General features: G+C 36.4%; 1 protein-coding gene across 2 annotated transcripts in view; it reads right to left on the reverse strand.

The window, feature by feature from the left end:
- The window catches only part of NRK (Nik related kinase), a 220,249-nt gene that overhangs the window by 86,502 nt on the left and 118,935 nt on the right, over nt 1-14,812 (reverse strand). For both annotated transcript variants that reach the window (XM_090264658.1, XM_090264657.1), the window contains exons 6-7: nt 5,618-5,728; nt 3,795-3,885 (exon numbers count right to left, since the gene is read on the reverse strand). In XM_090264658.1, coding sequence (XP_090120784.1) covers nt 3,795-3,885; nt 5,618-5,728 — 202 coding nt within the window. The remainder of the gene's footprint in view (nt 1-3,794; nt 3,886-5,617; nt 5,729-14,812) is intronic.

Raw genomic sequence — 14,812 nt, forward strand, 5'->3', positions numbered from 1 at the left:
AATAGGCGTGGCCTAGATTTATTGTTCCTTAAGCAAGGAGGCCTTTGCTTGGCCTTAGGGGAAGCCTGTTGTTTCTATACTAACCATTCTGGAGTAATAAGAGTCTCAGTCAGTTTCGGAAGAGCTTATAGGACAGGGAGGAAGACAGAAAACAAGGAGAAAATTGGTATGAACAGCTTTTATCCATGTCCCCTTGTGTAACTACACTCCTAATCACGCTTGCAGGTCCTCTCCTCCTTTTACTTCTAGCCCTAACCATTGGTCCCTGTATAATCAACTGTCTCACTAGTTATATTAAGTGGCGTATTCAAGCGGTCAAGTTATTAGTTTTCAGAAGTCATTATGTCCCCCTCGAAGCTCAGGATTCAAGGCTTTGAACCATCCATTACAACCAGTGGAGAATGTTAGAGGGTATTTTACAGATGTCCAGCCAGTAGGGTAATTAGCTAGACTTGGGTCCCGGAAACTGGACCCCCGCAGTTGCATGCTCCAACCAAGCAGAACAAGGAACTTAACCTAACTGTTATTCCTTTGAGCAGTGACCTCTTCCCTTGAGCAATGACCTAGGGAATAGTGAAAATTTTTTGTTTATACAAGCTGTATTTCTGTCCACGTTCCTGCACCTGCAGTAACAGGAATGCACCCGAAATGCTTTATAAGCACCCCAGTCCCCAGGGTCAGGGCTGTTCACCTAAGTCCGGCTTGTGGATAGGTGGATAGTCGCTGGCCAGCTAAAATAAATGCCACAATTTGAAATTCAAATTGGCCCAGACTCTCCATTCTTGCAAATGCACCATAACAGTGACACTGTAAAAGTCCTACAGGAAAACATAGGCAGGAAAATTTCAGAAATCCCACATAACAATATTTTCACGGGTACATCTCCTAAGGCAAGAGAAATAGAGGAAAAAATAAACAAATGGGACTACATCAAACTAAAGAGTTTCTGCTCAGCAAAAGACAACATCAGCAAGATGAAAAGGAAACCAACCACATGGGAAAACATATTTGCCAATGATATCTCAGACAAGGGATTGATCTCCAAAATATATAAAAAGCTTATATGACTCAACATCAATAAAATAGACAACCCAATTAAAAACCATGCAAAAGACCTGAACAAACACTTCTCTGAAGAGGACATACAGAAGGTCCATAGACAGATGAAAAAATGCTCAACATCACTAGCCATCAGAGAGATGCAAATAAAAACCACAAAGAAATACCACTTTATACCCGTTTGAATGGCTATCATCAACAAATTAACAAACAACAAGTGCTGGCGAGGACGTGGAGAAACAGGAATCCTAGTGCACTGTTTATGGAAATGTAGACTAGTGCAGCCACTATGGAAAACAGTATGGAATTACCTCAAAAAACTAAAAACGGAACTGCCTTTTGAACCAGTGATTCCACTGCTGGATTATACCTGAAAAATCCTAAAACCCTAATTCAAAAGAACTTATGTACCCCTATGTTCATAGCAGCACTGTTTACAATAGCTAAATGCTGGAAACAGCCTAAGTGCCCATCTGTAGATGAGTGGATCAAAAAACTGTGGTACATTTACACAATAGAATACTATGCAGCAGAGAGAAAGAATGGACTCCTGCCATTTGTGACAACATGGATGGAACTAGATAGAATTATGCTTAGTGAAATAAGCCAGGCAAAGAAAGAAAAATACCATATGATATCACCTAATACAAGAGACTAAAGAACAACATAAACAAATGAACTAACTAGAACAAGGAACAGAATAACAGTCAATAGGGGGGAGAGGGGGAGAGAAGGGGGATAAGAAAGGGAAGGGTTTAGTCAAGGAATGTGTATAAATGACTCATGGACATGGACAACGGGGAGGAATATGATTGTGGGAGTAGGGGTGGTCTGGAGCAATGGGGGGAAAATGGGACAACTATAATTGAAAAACCAAAAAATAAAATTAAAAAAAAGGTTAACCATTAATGCAGGCTTTAAAGGAAGGATTTAACAAGAACAATAGAAGTCTATAATAGGTGAAATTAACTTATTGAGCAATCTCATTATCTAGATTATTTTTGGAGAATATGGTAAAGTAGAGCTCAACATTCTAACTATTTCTGAAGACCCACTTTATAGGCCAAAAGTATCTATGAAAGCCATAAGCTGATATATCACATTCAAGGGAGAAAATATAAGGAGAAAAGACCGGAAGAGTGACTGATAAAAGTAAAGGGTGAAAAAATAAAAGCTGAAATTAAAAGTAGAGATTAGACCTCAACAGTGACATAATTTAGCCTTTTCTTTAATGATTTAAGGACCAGAATATGAGGTTTACTGATCTGCTGCAATTGCAATACAATCATTTTCCAGTCTCTTTATTTTCTGTGGCTCTGGTTGGTTGTCATTGGGTTTCCCCCCTGGAACCGGAATCTTCTTAGAAAATATTGCTTAAAATATGCTGGAATCTGATAAATCTAAAATCACATGTATAAAGGTTATGGTTATGCATAAAATAAGTCTGAGTAAATCCTAATTTAATGCTAAAAGTTCTCTCTCTCAGAGTAAAGTAAATGAGCTTTACATGGACTTTGTGACAAATTTTTCAGTGGCTTTTCACTTACTTGCAATCCTCTGTGTTGTAAGTGATAGGTTTGGCAAGAAATTTTATCTAAATACATGGGAGTTTTGCCACAGGTAAACATAGTATATAGCCTTGTAACAGAATATCTATCTTGCACATTTGAATATAAGATTCAAATTCCCCTCATATTTTTAACAATGTCTTAAAATTGTGTTTCTAGCATTATGGCTTCTAGACACAAAAGGCATAATATATTTTTTTGAAATTATTTTCACTTTTATCAAGAACAATTCACTCATGATTCTTGTACAAATATTCAGTGAAAACCATTCTCAATAAAGAAAAAAAATCTACTCTGGTTGGATTTGTTTAGCAAGAAAATGGGACTGGACTATATTAAAACCATACTAGAGACATGATAGGTAATAATTAGTATGATTTAAAATAACGCAGGATTTTATACCAGTGATTTATGTTCTATATCAATGAAGTTATCTGACATTACAAGTACTAATATTATTTATGTGGTATTATTTAAAATCCAACAAATAAAATTTATTTTAAACTTTAGAGGATGTAATATTAATATATTGTCCCTATATCTCTGTGAGACAATGTGTGTAGTTATTTTCAAATAAATCATGCCATTCTGAGCCCTAGAATAGAAAGCCATTGACTTTCTGGTATTTTGATTTCTAATTATCAATTTGATTTGGTTATTACTGGGGCATCATTTCCAATTGATATCAGTTCTTTAAATATTTGAGGGAAACAACAAAAAAATAAGTTTGTGCTTAAGTAATTTAAAAGTTCTTTGATATTCTTTGGAAAGTATTGTTCTGTGATGTAGAAGAAATGTGTTCTTGTTTGATCGCTGTCCATGGCACAAAAACTTACAAATGATACATAAGTCAGTTGTTGAGATAAAAATAATAGCTCGGTCTCATAGAGGGTAAAGCAATGACCAAAATGTAAATTTCCAATTATAATTTAAAAGTTTGTTTTATTTCTATGATTTCAAAGAAGCAGTTAGGACATCTTTGTCTTACCCCGCCTCCCTTCCCAAACAAATTTTCAAATTTTGACTTGTTATTCGGACAGGGAAGACACAGACTAAACAAGTAAAGAATATTGTTAAGAATGTGATAGAAACCACAATTATCTTAAAAGATTTTTCTCCATTAAGATATTTTGGGCTTCACTTAAAATATTGCAAGAATAAACTTACCTAGTTTTACTTCAGCATTATGAGTCAACAGCACATTCTGACCTTTGATGTCCCGGTGAATTACACGATGGGCATGAAGATGAGCTAAGCCCTGCATATAATATATTTATTTTTTAAAAGCCATATCAATATATATAGTTTCTCTTTTTCTGATACTACTCTTAATATTTTTGGAGAAACTTGTGATAGTAAACATGGTTCAGATTTGTATTTTTCAGACAAAATTCTCTCTTTAGGCTGGAAATACTATAATGGGTTCCCAGAAATGCTAACTTTGGCTATAAGGAAAAGAAAGGAAATCAGGACACCTATGAAAAAAAGGAAACACCAAAAAGTAATATTTGTGTATACACTGGGCCATTTACCCTCTTTTCTAGCCTTTATATGTCCAACTAACCATAAGAGTGAAGACCTGGACACCTTAAAATCATAGCTCAGCTATGGTTTTGCTTATTCCTCACCGAACTATTTGTTTAGTCCAAAATACTTTCTAGTCAGCCTTGTAGGATGAGAATTTGGGAGAATGTAGAAATTCACTTTAAAGCATTTGCTCCACTAAAATGAACCTGTGACCTGGCTAATGTGTGACCTGGCTTCAGTGAGATGGTTCCAGATACTAAGCATGGATTAATAATAGAAGTAATAGTAAAAATAGCTACTACTTATTGAGTTCTTTTTTTTTGCCAAGCACTGTGCTAAGTGTTTTACATTCAAAAAATTATGTAATCCTCACAGCAACCTTTGAGGAAGGTGCTAATATCACCCCATATTATAGGTGAGAAGGGTGAGATTAGAAGAAATGAAGTAACTCACTCAAGGACACACAGCTAATACACAATGACACAGAATTTAGACTCACTCTAGAGTTTGCATTCTTAACTATTTACACTATTACCCCAAGTAATAGTAGGAAGGACATTTTAACATTGTATCAATTATGCTATTTAGTTCTGTTTATATTATTCTTGAGTGTTCCTAAGTACTTAAGCCACAAAGGAAAAACTGAGTTTGGTAGATCAAGAAGATTGTCACACCCTGGCTGGTGTGGCTCAGTGGACTGAGCACTGGCCTATGAACCAAAGGGTCACTGGTTCAATTCCAAGTCAGGGCACATACCTGGGTTATGGGCCACATCCCCAGTTAGGGGTACACAAGAGGCAACCACACATTGATGTTTCTCTCCCTCTCTTCCTCCCTCCTGTCCCTTCCCTCTAAAAATAAATAAAAACTAAAGAAGAAGAAGAAGAAGAAGAAGAAGAAGAAGAAGAAGAAGAAGAAGAAGAAGAAGAAGAAGAAGAAGAAGAAGATTGTCACTATCATCCAATTTGATGTTCAAAATAAAGTTTTTTAAAAGTAGGGCATTGTTAAAAGAGGGTATCTGTCTGCAAAATGGTTCCAGATTGTTTGTGGCCATTTTATAAAATACTGTCTTCTGTCTCACCTTCATCTTAATCTCTAATGACAATACTGAACTTTAAAAAGTAACTCTAAAATTATAATGACATAATAAATACTCCAAATGGTTATGAACAAGATCCACTGAACCCAATAGTTTGAATTTACTAGATCCATTAAAGGTCATTTTCTGGTAGAACGTGGTTACAAATTTTATGGTCTACCTTAACATTTAAGGACATCAACTGACAATCTGTTTTCTCTAAATATTTTTGGTCTTTTTTTTTTTTTTTTTTTTTTTGTATCTTGTTCCAGAGGTTATGCTTAGAATTTTCAAACCATTCTATACAAACAGTTACGAGGTGTATTGTACATATTACTCCAAGGTTTTTTCAAGGCCAGAAGACAATGACTATATGAAGACTCACCTGGAGTATTTCTCGGCAGATATAAGCAATCCAATCTTCTTTCAAACTCTGATTTCTGGTCATTCTCACTACATCAGTGACTGAGCCTGCTGCACATAACTCCATCACCATCTGCAAGAAAGCAAAAAAAAAAAAAAATCAAGAATTAGAAAGTAATTCTCTGACAACAATCCTTATTGCTTTAATTTATGTGTAATGTTTAGAGATTAAGACATTGCACAGTCTGGCTCAATTGTATGGTGGAAGATTCCAAATATAGTTGAATTAAAATGAATTGGAAAATGTACCACACCTTTTTTTATCCGCTCATCAACTGATTGGCCATTGGGCTGCTTCTAATCCTTGGCTATTGTAAATGATGCTGTAATGAACATAGGTGTGTATATATTTTTTTCAAATTAGTGTTTTATGTTTCTTAAGATATATTCCATGAAGTAGAATCACTGGGTAATAAGGAAGTTCAATTTTTAGTTTTTTTATTTAAATTTTATTTATTCAAGTATATTTTATTGATTATATTGTTACAATAGTTTCAATTTTTTCCCCTTTACTCCCCTCTGCCCAGTACCCTACCTCTCCCAGCAATCCTCCCCCACCACCCAGTTCATGTCCATGGGTCATGCATACAAGCTCTCTGGTTGCACCTTTCCCATATTATTCTTTTTTAAAATGATTAATTATTTTTTATAACAATAAAAAAAAAACAATATCCCCCTCTCAGACTTAAGACCCTTTATAATCTTATAAAGGACAATAGGCAAAGGTCTTGTGCTCTTTTAGCTGCTTCAAGCTGGGCATTCTTTCCACGGAAGGAATGAAGGTTGTTTCCTGACAAATGGCTAGAAGGAATCTTAAGGCACAATGGAAAACCTGAAGGACTTGGAAAAGACAGGTGTTTACAGGCAAGGCTGAATGGCAGTTACGTGTCTCAGCTCCTGTGCCCTGAATGGCAGACTGAAGGTCACCCTAAATGTTCCTAATGTAAGTTCCAGCAAAGCAGACTTAAATATCATATGTGATCATTTGCTGCTCTTGTAGTTTTATACAAATGAACAGTATAAATTAAAAATGGACTTGATGCAGTCCCTTTAATGATGAGGGTAATCTTAAGGAGAAAAATTGTGATTCAAGGAAAGTCACAATGCTCAGTGATAGACTATAAAATAGTGCAGCTAACTGTCTTTAAAGTCTCCTTTAATGTAAAGTTTGTTTTCATTTGAAAGTTAAACTAGGTCTGTGGTGTCATCAAAGATGCTTAATTTACAGGCAGGAAGAATGTCAAATGCCTTGCAACTGGATGTCTTTCCAATAAGACAGTCTCACAGATTTAGAGACTGATTTGTGCGTTATGTTGCATAAATTAACATGTGCTTTCTGTTTTCGAGGGATTGTCTGTATGTATAGGCCTGATTTAATCCTGTCTGCATTGCTGCCTCCTGAGACTCGACGGTGTGGCTGAACTAAGTGGCTGGAATACAAAAAGGATGCCAGCCTGTTAAACCAAGCACGCCGTTGTCCAGCGACAATCAACTGCAAGATCCTTCCCCATGTGGGAAGGCCACCTTCCCCTCCACACCCCCACTCTTACTAGGGCTTTCTGGACCCAAAGGTAGGTAGGACAATGACCATTTTTAGTTTTTTGAGGTAACCCCATAATGCTTTCCACAGTGGCTATAACAATCTGCTTTCACACCAAGAGTCCATGAGAGTTCCCTTCTCTCCACATCTTCATCAACACTTATTTGACGATTTATTGAGGATAACCATTGTGACAGACACGAGGTCATCTCTCATTAATTTAATTTGCATTTCTGTGATGATTAGTGATGCAACCTTTCACATATCTGTTAGCCATCTCTATATCCTACTTGGAGAAGTGTCTATCCAGGTTTTTGCCCACTTTAATTTTAATTTTATTTTTATCTTTTTATGTTTTACAATTGTTCCAATTACTTCCCTCTATGTCCCTTTCAACTCAGCCTACCCTCCAATTTTACAGTAAATCCCCACCCTGCTGCTCACTTCCATGGGTCCTTCATATATGTTTCTGGACCAATCCTGTCAACTTCTTTCAAAGAGCTCCTCCTTCCCTTCTCCCCTTTTTTGCTGTCAGTCTATTCCATGAGTCTAAGCCTTTGGTTCTACTTTGCTAATCAGTTTATTTTGTTCATTAGATTCCTCTTATAAGTAACATCATATGGTATTTTTCTTTGGCCAAATGGCTTATTTCACTTAACATAAGATTCGCCACTTCCATCCATGCTGTTGGGAAAGGTAAGAATTCCTTCTTTTGTTGTGCTGTGTAAAATTCCGTAGTGGAATTGTACCATAGTTTTTAATCCACTCATCTACTAATGGGAAATTAGACTGTTTCCAACTTCTGGCTATTGTAAATAGCACTGCTATGAACATAGGGTTGCCCAAGTTCTTTTGAATTGGTGTTTTGTTATTCTTAGGGTATAGTCCAAACAGTGAAATTGCTGGGTCAAAAGGTAGTTCTACTTTAAATTTTTGGAGGATATTCCATATTGTTTTCAACAGTGGTAGAATCAGTCTGCATTCTGACCAACAGTGCACTCGTCGGCAGCCGTCCGTCTCGAGAGACGATGGTGTAGCTTCTTAAGTGTTTATCTGCACCGCCGAGAATGGTTGTGCAGTCCGACTCGGGAGTGACACGGTATCTGTCTCTTCCCGTGTTGAATCGACATCTTACGATGACGCTGGAGTGTCCTCTCCAGTGAAGCTGAAGCTACAGAGCCTCGAGAGACGATGGTGTAGCTTCTTAAGTGTTTATCTGCACCGCCGAGAATGGTTGTGCAGTCCGACTCGGGAGTGACACGGTATCTGTCTCTTCCCGTGTTGAATCGACATCTTACGATGACGCTGGAGTGTCCTCTCCAGTGAAGCTGAAGCTACAGAGCCTCGAGAGACGATGGTGTAGCTTCTTAAGAGTCTATCTGCACCACCGAGAATGGCTGTGCAGTCCGACTCGGGAGTGACACGGTATCTGTCTCCTCCCGTGTTGAATCGACATCTTGCGATGACGCTGGAGTGTCCTCTCCAGTGAAGCTGAAGCTACAGAGCCTGGGCAGGGTGATATGGAGGGTCTGCTGTTGCCCATGCAGCAGACCCCCCCTCTCTTCGCAGCTGAAGGATCCAAGGGAAAGACGGAGTCAATACAGCTTGGCTTCAGGTGCACCGCAGGAGTTGCCGGTGTTGACTACAACGTCAAACCGCCTTAGGGACTCCGGCTCCGGATTTTCTGTCGGGGTTTACTCCCTTAGCCTTTCCCCTGAAGAGGTATGCCGCAAGGCAGCAGAGGTTTTTTGGAGTCAGAGTTTTCCTTCTCTGATGTGCCCTGACTGGAAGATCGAACCAGCGACACTTAGCTCGCAGGCCGAAGCTCAATTCACTGAGCCAAACCAGCCAGGGCACTAGGCTTACCTTTTCTCTACATCCTCACCAGCATTTGTTGTTTGTTGATTTATTAATGATGGTCATTTTGCAAGTGTGATGTGGTATCTTATTGTAGTTTTAATTTGCATCTCTCTGATGGCTAGTGATGTTAAGCATTTTTTGATATGTCGATGGCCCATCTATATGTCCTCCTTGCAGAAGTGCCTATTCGGGTCCTTTGCCCATTTGTAAATTGCATCATTTGTCTTCTCGGTGTTGAGTTGTATGAATTCTTTATATATTTTGGATATTAAACACGTCTGATGTGTCATTGGCAAATATGTTATCCCATAGTCGGGTTCCTTTTTATTTTGATGATGACTTCTTTAGCCATGCAGAAACTTTTACATTTGACATAGTCCCATTTGTTTATTTTTTTCTTTTATATCCCTTGCCCTAGGGGATATGTTGGCAAAAATATTACTACATAAGATATCTTAAATGTTACTGCTTATGTTTTGCACTAGAATTTTTATGGTATCACAACTTATATTTAAGTCATTTACCCATTTTGAGTTATTCTGGTGTATGGTGTGAACTGGAGGTCTAGTTGTATTTTTTGCATGTACTAGTACAGTTCTCTCAACAACATCTATTGAAGAGACTATTTTTATTCCATTGTATGTTCATGCCCCCTTTGTAAAATGTTAATTGATCATAGACACATAGGTTTAGTTCTGTGCTTTCTACTCTGTTCTATTGATCTAATTGTCTGTTCTTATGCTAATACAAGATTGTTTTGATTACAGTGGTCTGTAGTATAGTTTGATATCAGGTATTGTGATACCTTCACCTTTGTTCTTTGTCAAGATTATTGAGGATGTTTAGGGTCTATTTCGGTTCCATATAAATTTTTGTACTACTGGTTCTAGATCTCTGAAATATACCATTGTTATTTTAATAGGAATTCCACTGAATCTATATATTGCTTTGAGTATTATGAACATTTTAATAATGTTAATTCTCACAATCCATAAACATGGTATATGCTTCCATTTACGTGTACCTTCTTCAATTTCCTTCTTCAGTGTTTTATATTTTTCTGAGTACAGGTCTTTTCCCTCCTTGGTTAAATTTATACCTAGGTACTTAATTTTTCTGTCACTGTGGTAAATGGAATTTTTCCTACCTTATCTTATGATAGTTCAATGTTGGTGTAAAAAAAATGTCATCAGTTACTCAATATTGTCTTGTAGCCCACTACTTTGATGAATTCATTTATCAGGTTTTTTAGTTTTTTTTGTGGAGCCTATAGGGTTTTGAATGTATATTATCATGTCATCTGTGAATAATGACAGTTTTACTTTCTCCTTTCCAATTTGGATGCATTTTATTTCATTTTCCTGTTTGATTGCTGTGGGCAGGACTTCTAGTACTATATTGAATAAGTGGTGAAAGTGGACACCCTTGTCCTGTTTCTAATCTTAGGGGAAAAATTTTCAGTTTTTTCCCATTGATTATGAGGTTGGCTGAAGGTTTCTCATATATGACCTTTCTTATGTTTAGGTATGCTCCCTCTAGTCCTACTTTGCTTGGTGCTTTTAGCTAAAATGGGTGCTGGAATTTATCAAATGTTTTCCAGCATCTATCCATGTGATAATGTGATGCTTGTTCTTTATTTTGTTTATCAGATGTATTATATTTATTGATTTGTGAATAGTGTACCATCCTTGCACACCTGGAATAAATCCCACTTGATAATGGAATATGATCTTTTTAATGTATTGCTGGATCGTCTTTGCCAATATTTTGTTGAGGATTTTAGCATCTATGTACATCAGAGGTATTGGCTTATAATTTTCTTTTTTGTTGTGTCTTTAACTTGTTTTCAGATTAGGATAATGCTGGCTTATTAAAAGAATTTGGGAGTGTTCAGTCTTCTTGAACTTTTGGGAATAGTTTGTGAAGAACGGGAGTTAGTTCTTCTGTGAATATTTGGTAAAATTCAATCGTGAAGCTATTTGATCCAGAGCTTTTGTGTGTTGGGTATTTTAAAATTACTGCTTCAATTTTGTTGGTTGTTATCAGTCTATTCAAGCTTTCTGCTTCTTACTAATTTATATTTGCAAGATTGTATGTTTTTAGAAATTTATCCAGGTTACCCAATTTCTTGGCATATAGTAGTTCATAGTAATTTCTTACAATCTCTTGTATTTCTGTGGTATCAGTTACTTCTCCTCTTTCAATTCTGATTTTATTTACTTGGATTCTCTCACTTTTTTTCACTTGATGAGTCCAGAAGAAAGTTAGTTAGTTTTTTATGTGTCTTTTCAAAGAACCAGCTGCCGGATAGATACATTGATTTTTGTTTACTACAGGGCAGTGTATTCAGTTTAACTTTTTTTAAAAAATTATATATATATTTAAATTTTTTGATTTATTTATTGGTTTTTTATTACAGTTGTCCCACATTTTCCCTCATTGCTCACTCCCACCCAGCCCACCCATTCTACCATAGTCAATCCCCACCTCATTGTACATGTCCATGGGTTATTTATACTAGTTCCTTCACTAAACCCTTCTCTTACTTACCCCGCTTCATTCCCTCCCCCCATTCCCCAGGTAACTGAGTCTGTTTCCTATTTATATGCCTCAGGTCCAATTTTGCTAATTTGTTTGTGTTATTAGTTTCCTGTTTTGGTAATATCTTATGGTATTTTTATTTCATTGCCTGGCTTATTTCGCTAAGCATAATTCTCCCTAGTTTCACCCATGTTATTGTAAATGGTAAGATTGCCTTTTTTTTTTTTTTTCTGCTTCTTAGAATTCCCTTGTGTAAATATACCACAGTTTTTAGATCCACTCATCTACAGATGGGCACTTAGGCTATTTCCAGCACTTTGCAATTGTAAATAGCGCTGCTATGATTATTGGGTGCATAAATCTTTTGAAGAGGAGTTTCAGGATTCTTTGGTATAATTCTAGCAATGAATTCGCTGGTTCAAAAAGCAGTTGCATTTTTTATTTCTAGAGGAAATTCCATACCGTTTTCCACAGTGGTTGCATCAGTCTGCATTCCCACCAGCAGGGCACTAGGGTTCCCTTATCTCCACATCCTCACCAGCATTTGGTTTTTGTTGATTTGTTGATGGTGGCTATTCTGACTGGTGTGAGGTGGTATCTCATTGTGGTTTTTATTTGCATCTCTCTAATGGCTAGTGATGTTGAGCATTCTTTCATATGCCTATGGACCCTCCATATGTCCTCTTTAGAGAAGTGTTTGTTCAGGTTCTTTTTCCATTTTTTAAATTGGTTTTCTGTCTTCTTGGTGTTGATATGAATAACTTCTCTATATATTTTAGAGATCAATCCTTTGGCTGAGGTATCTTTAGCAAATATGTTTTCCCATATGGTTGGTTCCCTTTTCATCTTGCTGATGTTTTCTTTTGCTGAGCAGAAACTCTTTAGTTTGGTGTAGTGCTATTTGTTTATTTTTTCCTTTATCTCCCTTGCCTTAGGAGGTATATCAGTGAAAATACTGTTACATAGGGTATCTGAAATCTTCCTGCCTATGTTTTCCTCTAGGACTTCTATGGTGTCATGGCTTATATTTAGGTCTTTGATCCATGCTGCGTTTATTCTGGTGTGTGGTGTAAGTTGGTTGTCTGGTTTTATTTTTATTTTTTGCAAGTCTGTGTCCTGTTCTCCCAGAACCATTTGATGAATAGGATCTTCTCACTCCATTTTATGTTCTTTCCCCCTTTCTTGAATATTAGTTGACCATATAGACTGGGGTTTATTTCTGGGCTCTCTATTCTGTTCCACTGATCTATATGTCTGTTCTTATGCCATTACCAGACTGTTTTGATTACACTGGCTTTGTAGTATGGTTTGATATCAGGTATTGTGAATCCACCTACTGTGTTCTTCTCTCTCAAGATTGCTGTGGCTATTTGGGGTCTTTTTTGGTTCCATATAAATTTATGACCTATTTGTTCTAGGATTGTGAAATATGTCATTGGTATTTTAATAAGGATTGCATTGAGTCTATAAATTGCTTTGGGTAGTATGGACATTTTAATGATGTTGATTCTTCCTATCCATGAACATGGTATAGGCTACCATTTATTTATATCTTTATTAATTTCTTTATTCGGTGTTATGTAGTGTTCCGAGTACAGGTCTTTTCCCACTTTGGTTAAGTTTATTCTTGGGGACTACATTTTTTTGATTGCTATAGTAAATGGGATTTTTTTTTCTAGTTTCTATTTCTGATATTTTAATCTTGGTGTACGGAAATGCCTTCGATTTCAGAATATTGACTTTGAAGTCTGCTATTTTGGGAAATTCACTTATTATGTAACGTAGTATTGTAATGGAGTCTATAGGGTTTTCTATGTACGTTATTATGTCATCTGCAAATAATGACAGTTTTACTTATTCTTTTCCATTTAGATACCTTTCTTCCTTTTTCTTGTCTAATTGCTGTGGCTATAACTTCCAACACTATGTTGAATAAGAGTGGAGAGAGTAGACATCCTTGTCTAGTTCCTGATTTCAAGGGGAATGCTTTCAGTGTTTGCACATTGAGTATAATGTTGGCTTCAGGTTTCTTGTATATGGCCTTTATTATGTTAAGGTATGCTCCTTCTATTCCCATTTTGCTGAGAGTTTTCATCATAAATGGTTGTTGTACTTTATCAAATGCTTTTTCAGCATCTATTGATAAGATCACATGATTTTTGTCTTTCACTTTGTTTATGTCATGTATTACATTTATTGATTTGTGAATATTAAACCAGCCTTCCATCTTGGGATGAATCTCACTTGATCGTGGTGTATGATCTTTCTAATGTTTTGCTGGATCCTGTTTGCCAATATTTTGTTGAGTATTTTAGCATCCATGTTCATCAGCGATATTGGCCTGCAGTTTTCTTTCTTTGTTGTGTCTTGGCCTGTTATTGGAGTTATGGTAATACTGAATTCATAGGAAGATTTTCAAAGTCTTCTTTCTTCTTGGATTTTTTTGGAATAGTTTGAGAAGCATATGCATTAGTTCTTCCTAAATATTTTGCAAAATTTGCCTGTTAAGCATGTAGTCCTGGGCTTTTACGTGCTAGGAGTTTTTTGATTACTGCTTCAATTTCACTCTTTGTCATCGATCTGTTCAGGCTTTCTACTTCTTCTTGATTCAGTATTGGAAGATTATATGTTTCTAGAAATTTGTCCATTTTTCTAGGTTGTCAAGTTTCTTGCCATACAGTTGTTTGTGGTAATTTCTTGCAATCTTTTGTATTTCTGTGGTATCAGTTGTGATTTCTCCTCTTTCACTTCTGATTGTGTTTGTTTGGGTCCTCTCGCTTTTTTTATTGATGAGCCTGGCTAAAGGCTTGGTGATTTTCTTTCTCTTTTCAAAGAACCAGCTCCTGGTTTTATTAATCTTTTCAATTGTTTGTTTGGTCTCTATGTCATTTAATTCTGCTCTGATCTTGATGATTTCCTTCCTTCTACTCGCACTAGGCTTTGTTGTTGTTCTTCTAGTTCTTTTAGCTGTAGGGTTAGATTTTTTATTTGAGATTCTTTTATCCTTTTTAGGTAAGCCTGTATTGCTATGAACTTTCCTCTCAGGACTGCTTTCGCTGTGTCCCATAGGTTTGGGGCTATTGTATGTTCATTATCATTTGTTTCCAGAAACTTCTTGATTTCTTCTGGATGTCACAGTTAACCCTTTCATTATTTAATATCATGTTATTCATTCTCCATTAGTATGAATGTCTTTGAATTTTTTGTTTGAAGTTG

Source organism: Furipterus horrens, unplaced genomic scaffold, assembly GCF_987537825.1.
Source record: "Furipterus horrens unplaced genomic scaffold, mFurHor1.1.pri manual_scaffold_17, whole genome shotgun sequence".
NCBI classification, from domain to species: Eukaryota; Metazoa; Chordata; class Mammalia; order Chiroptera; family Furipteridae; genus Furipterus; species Furipterus horrens.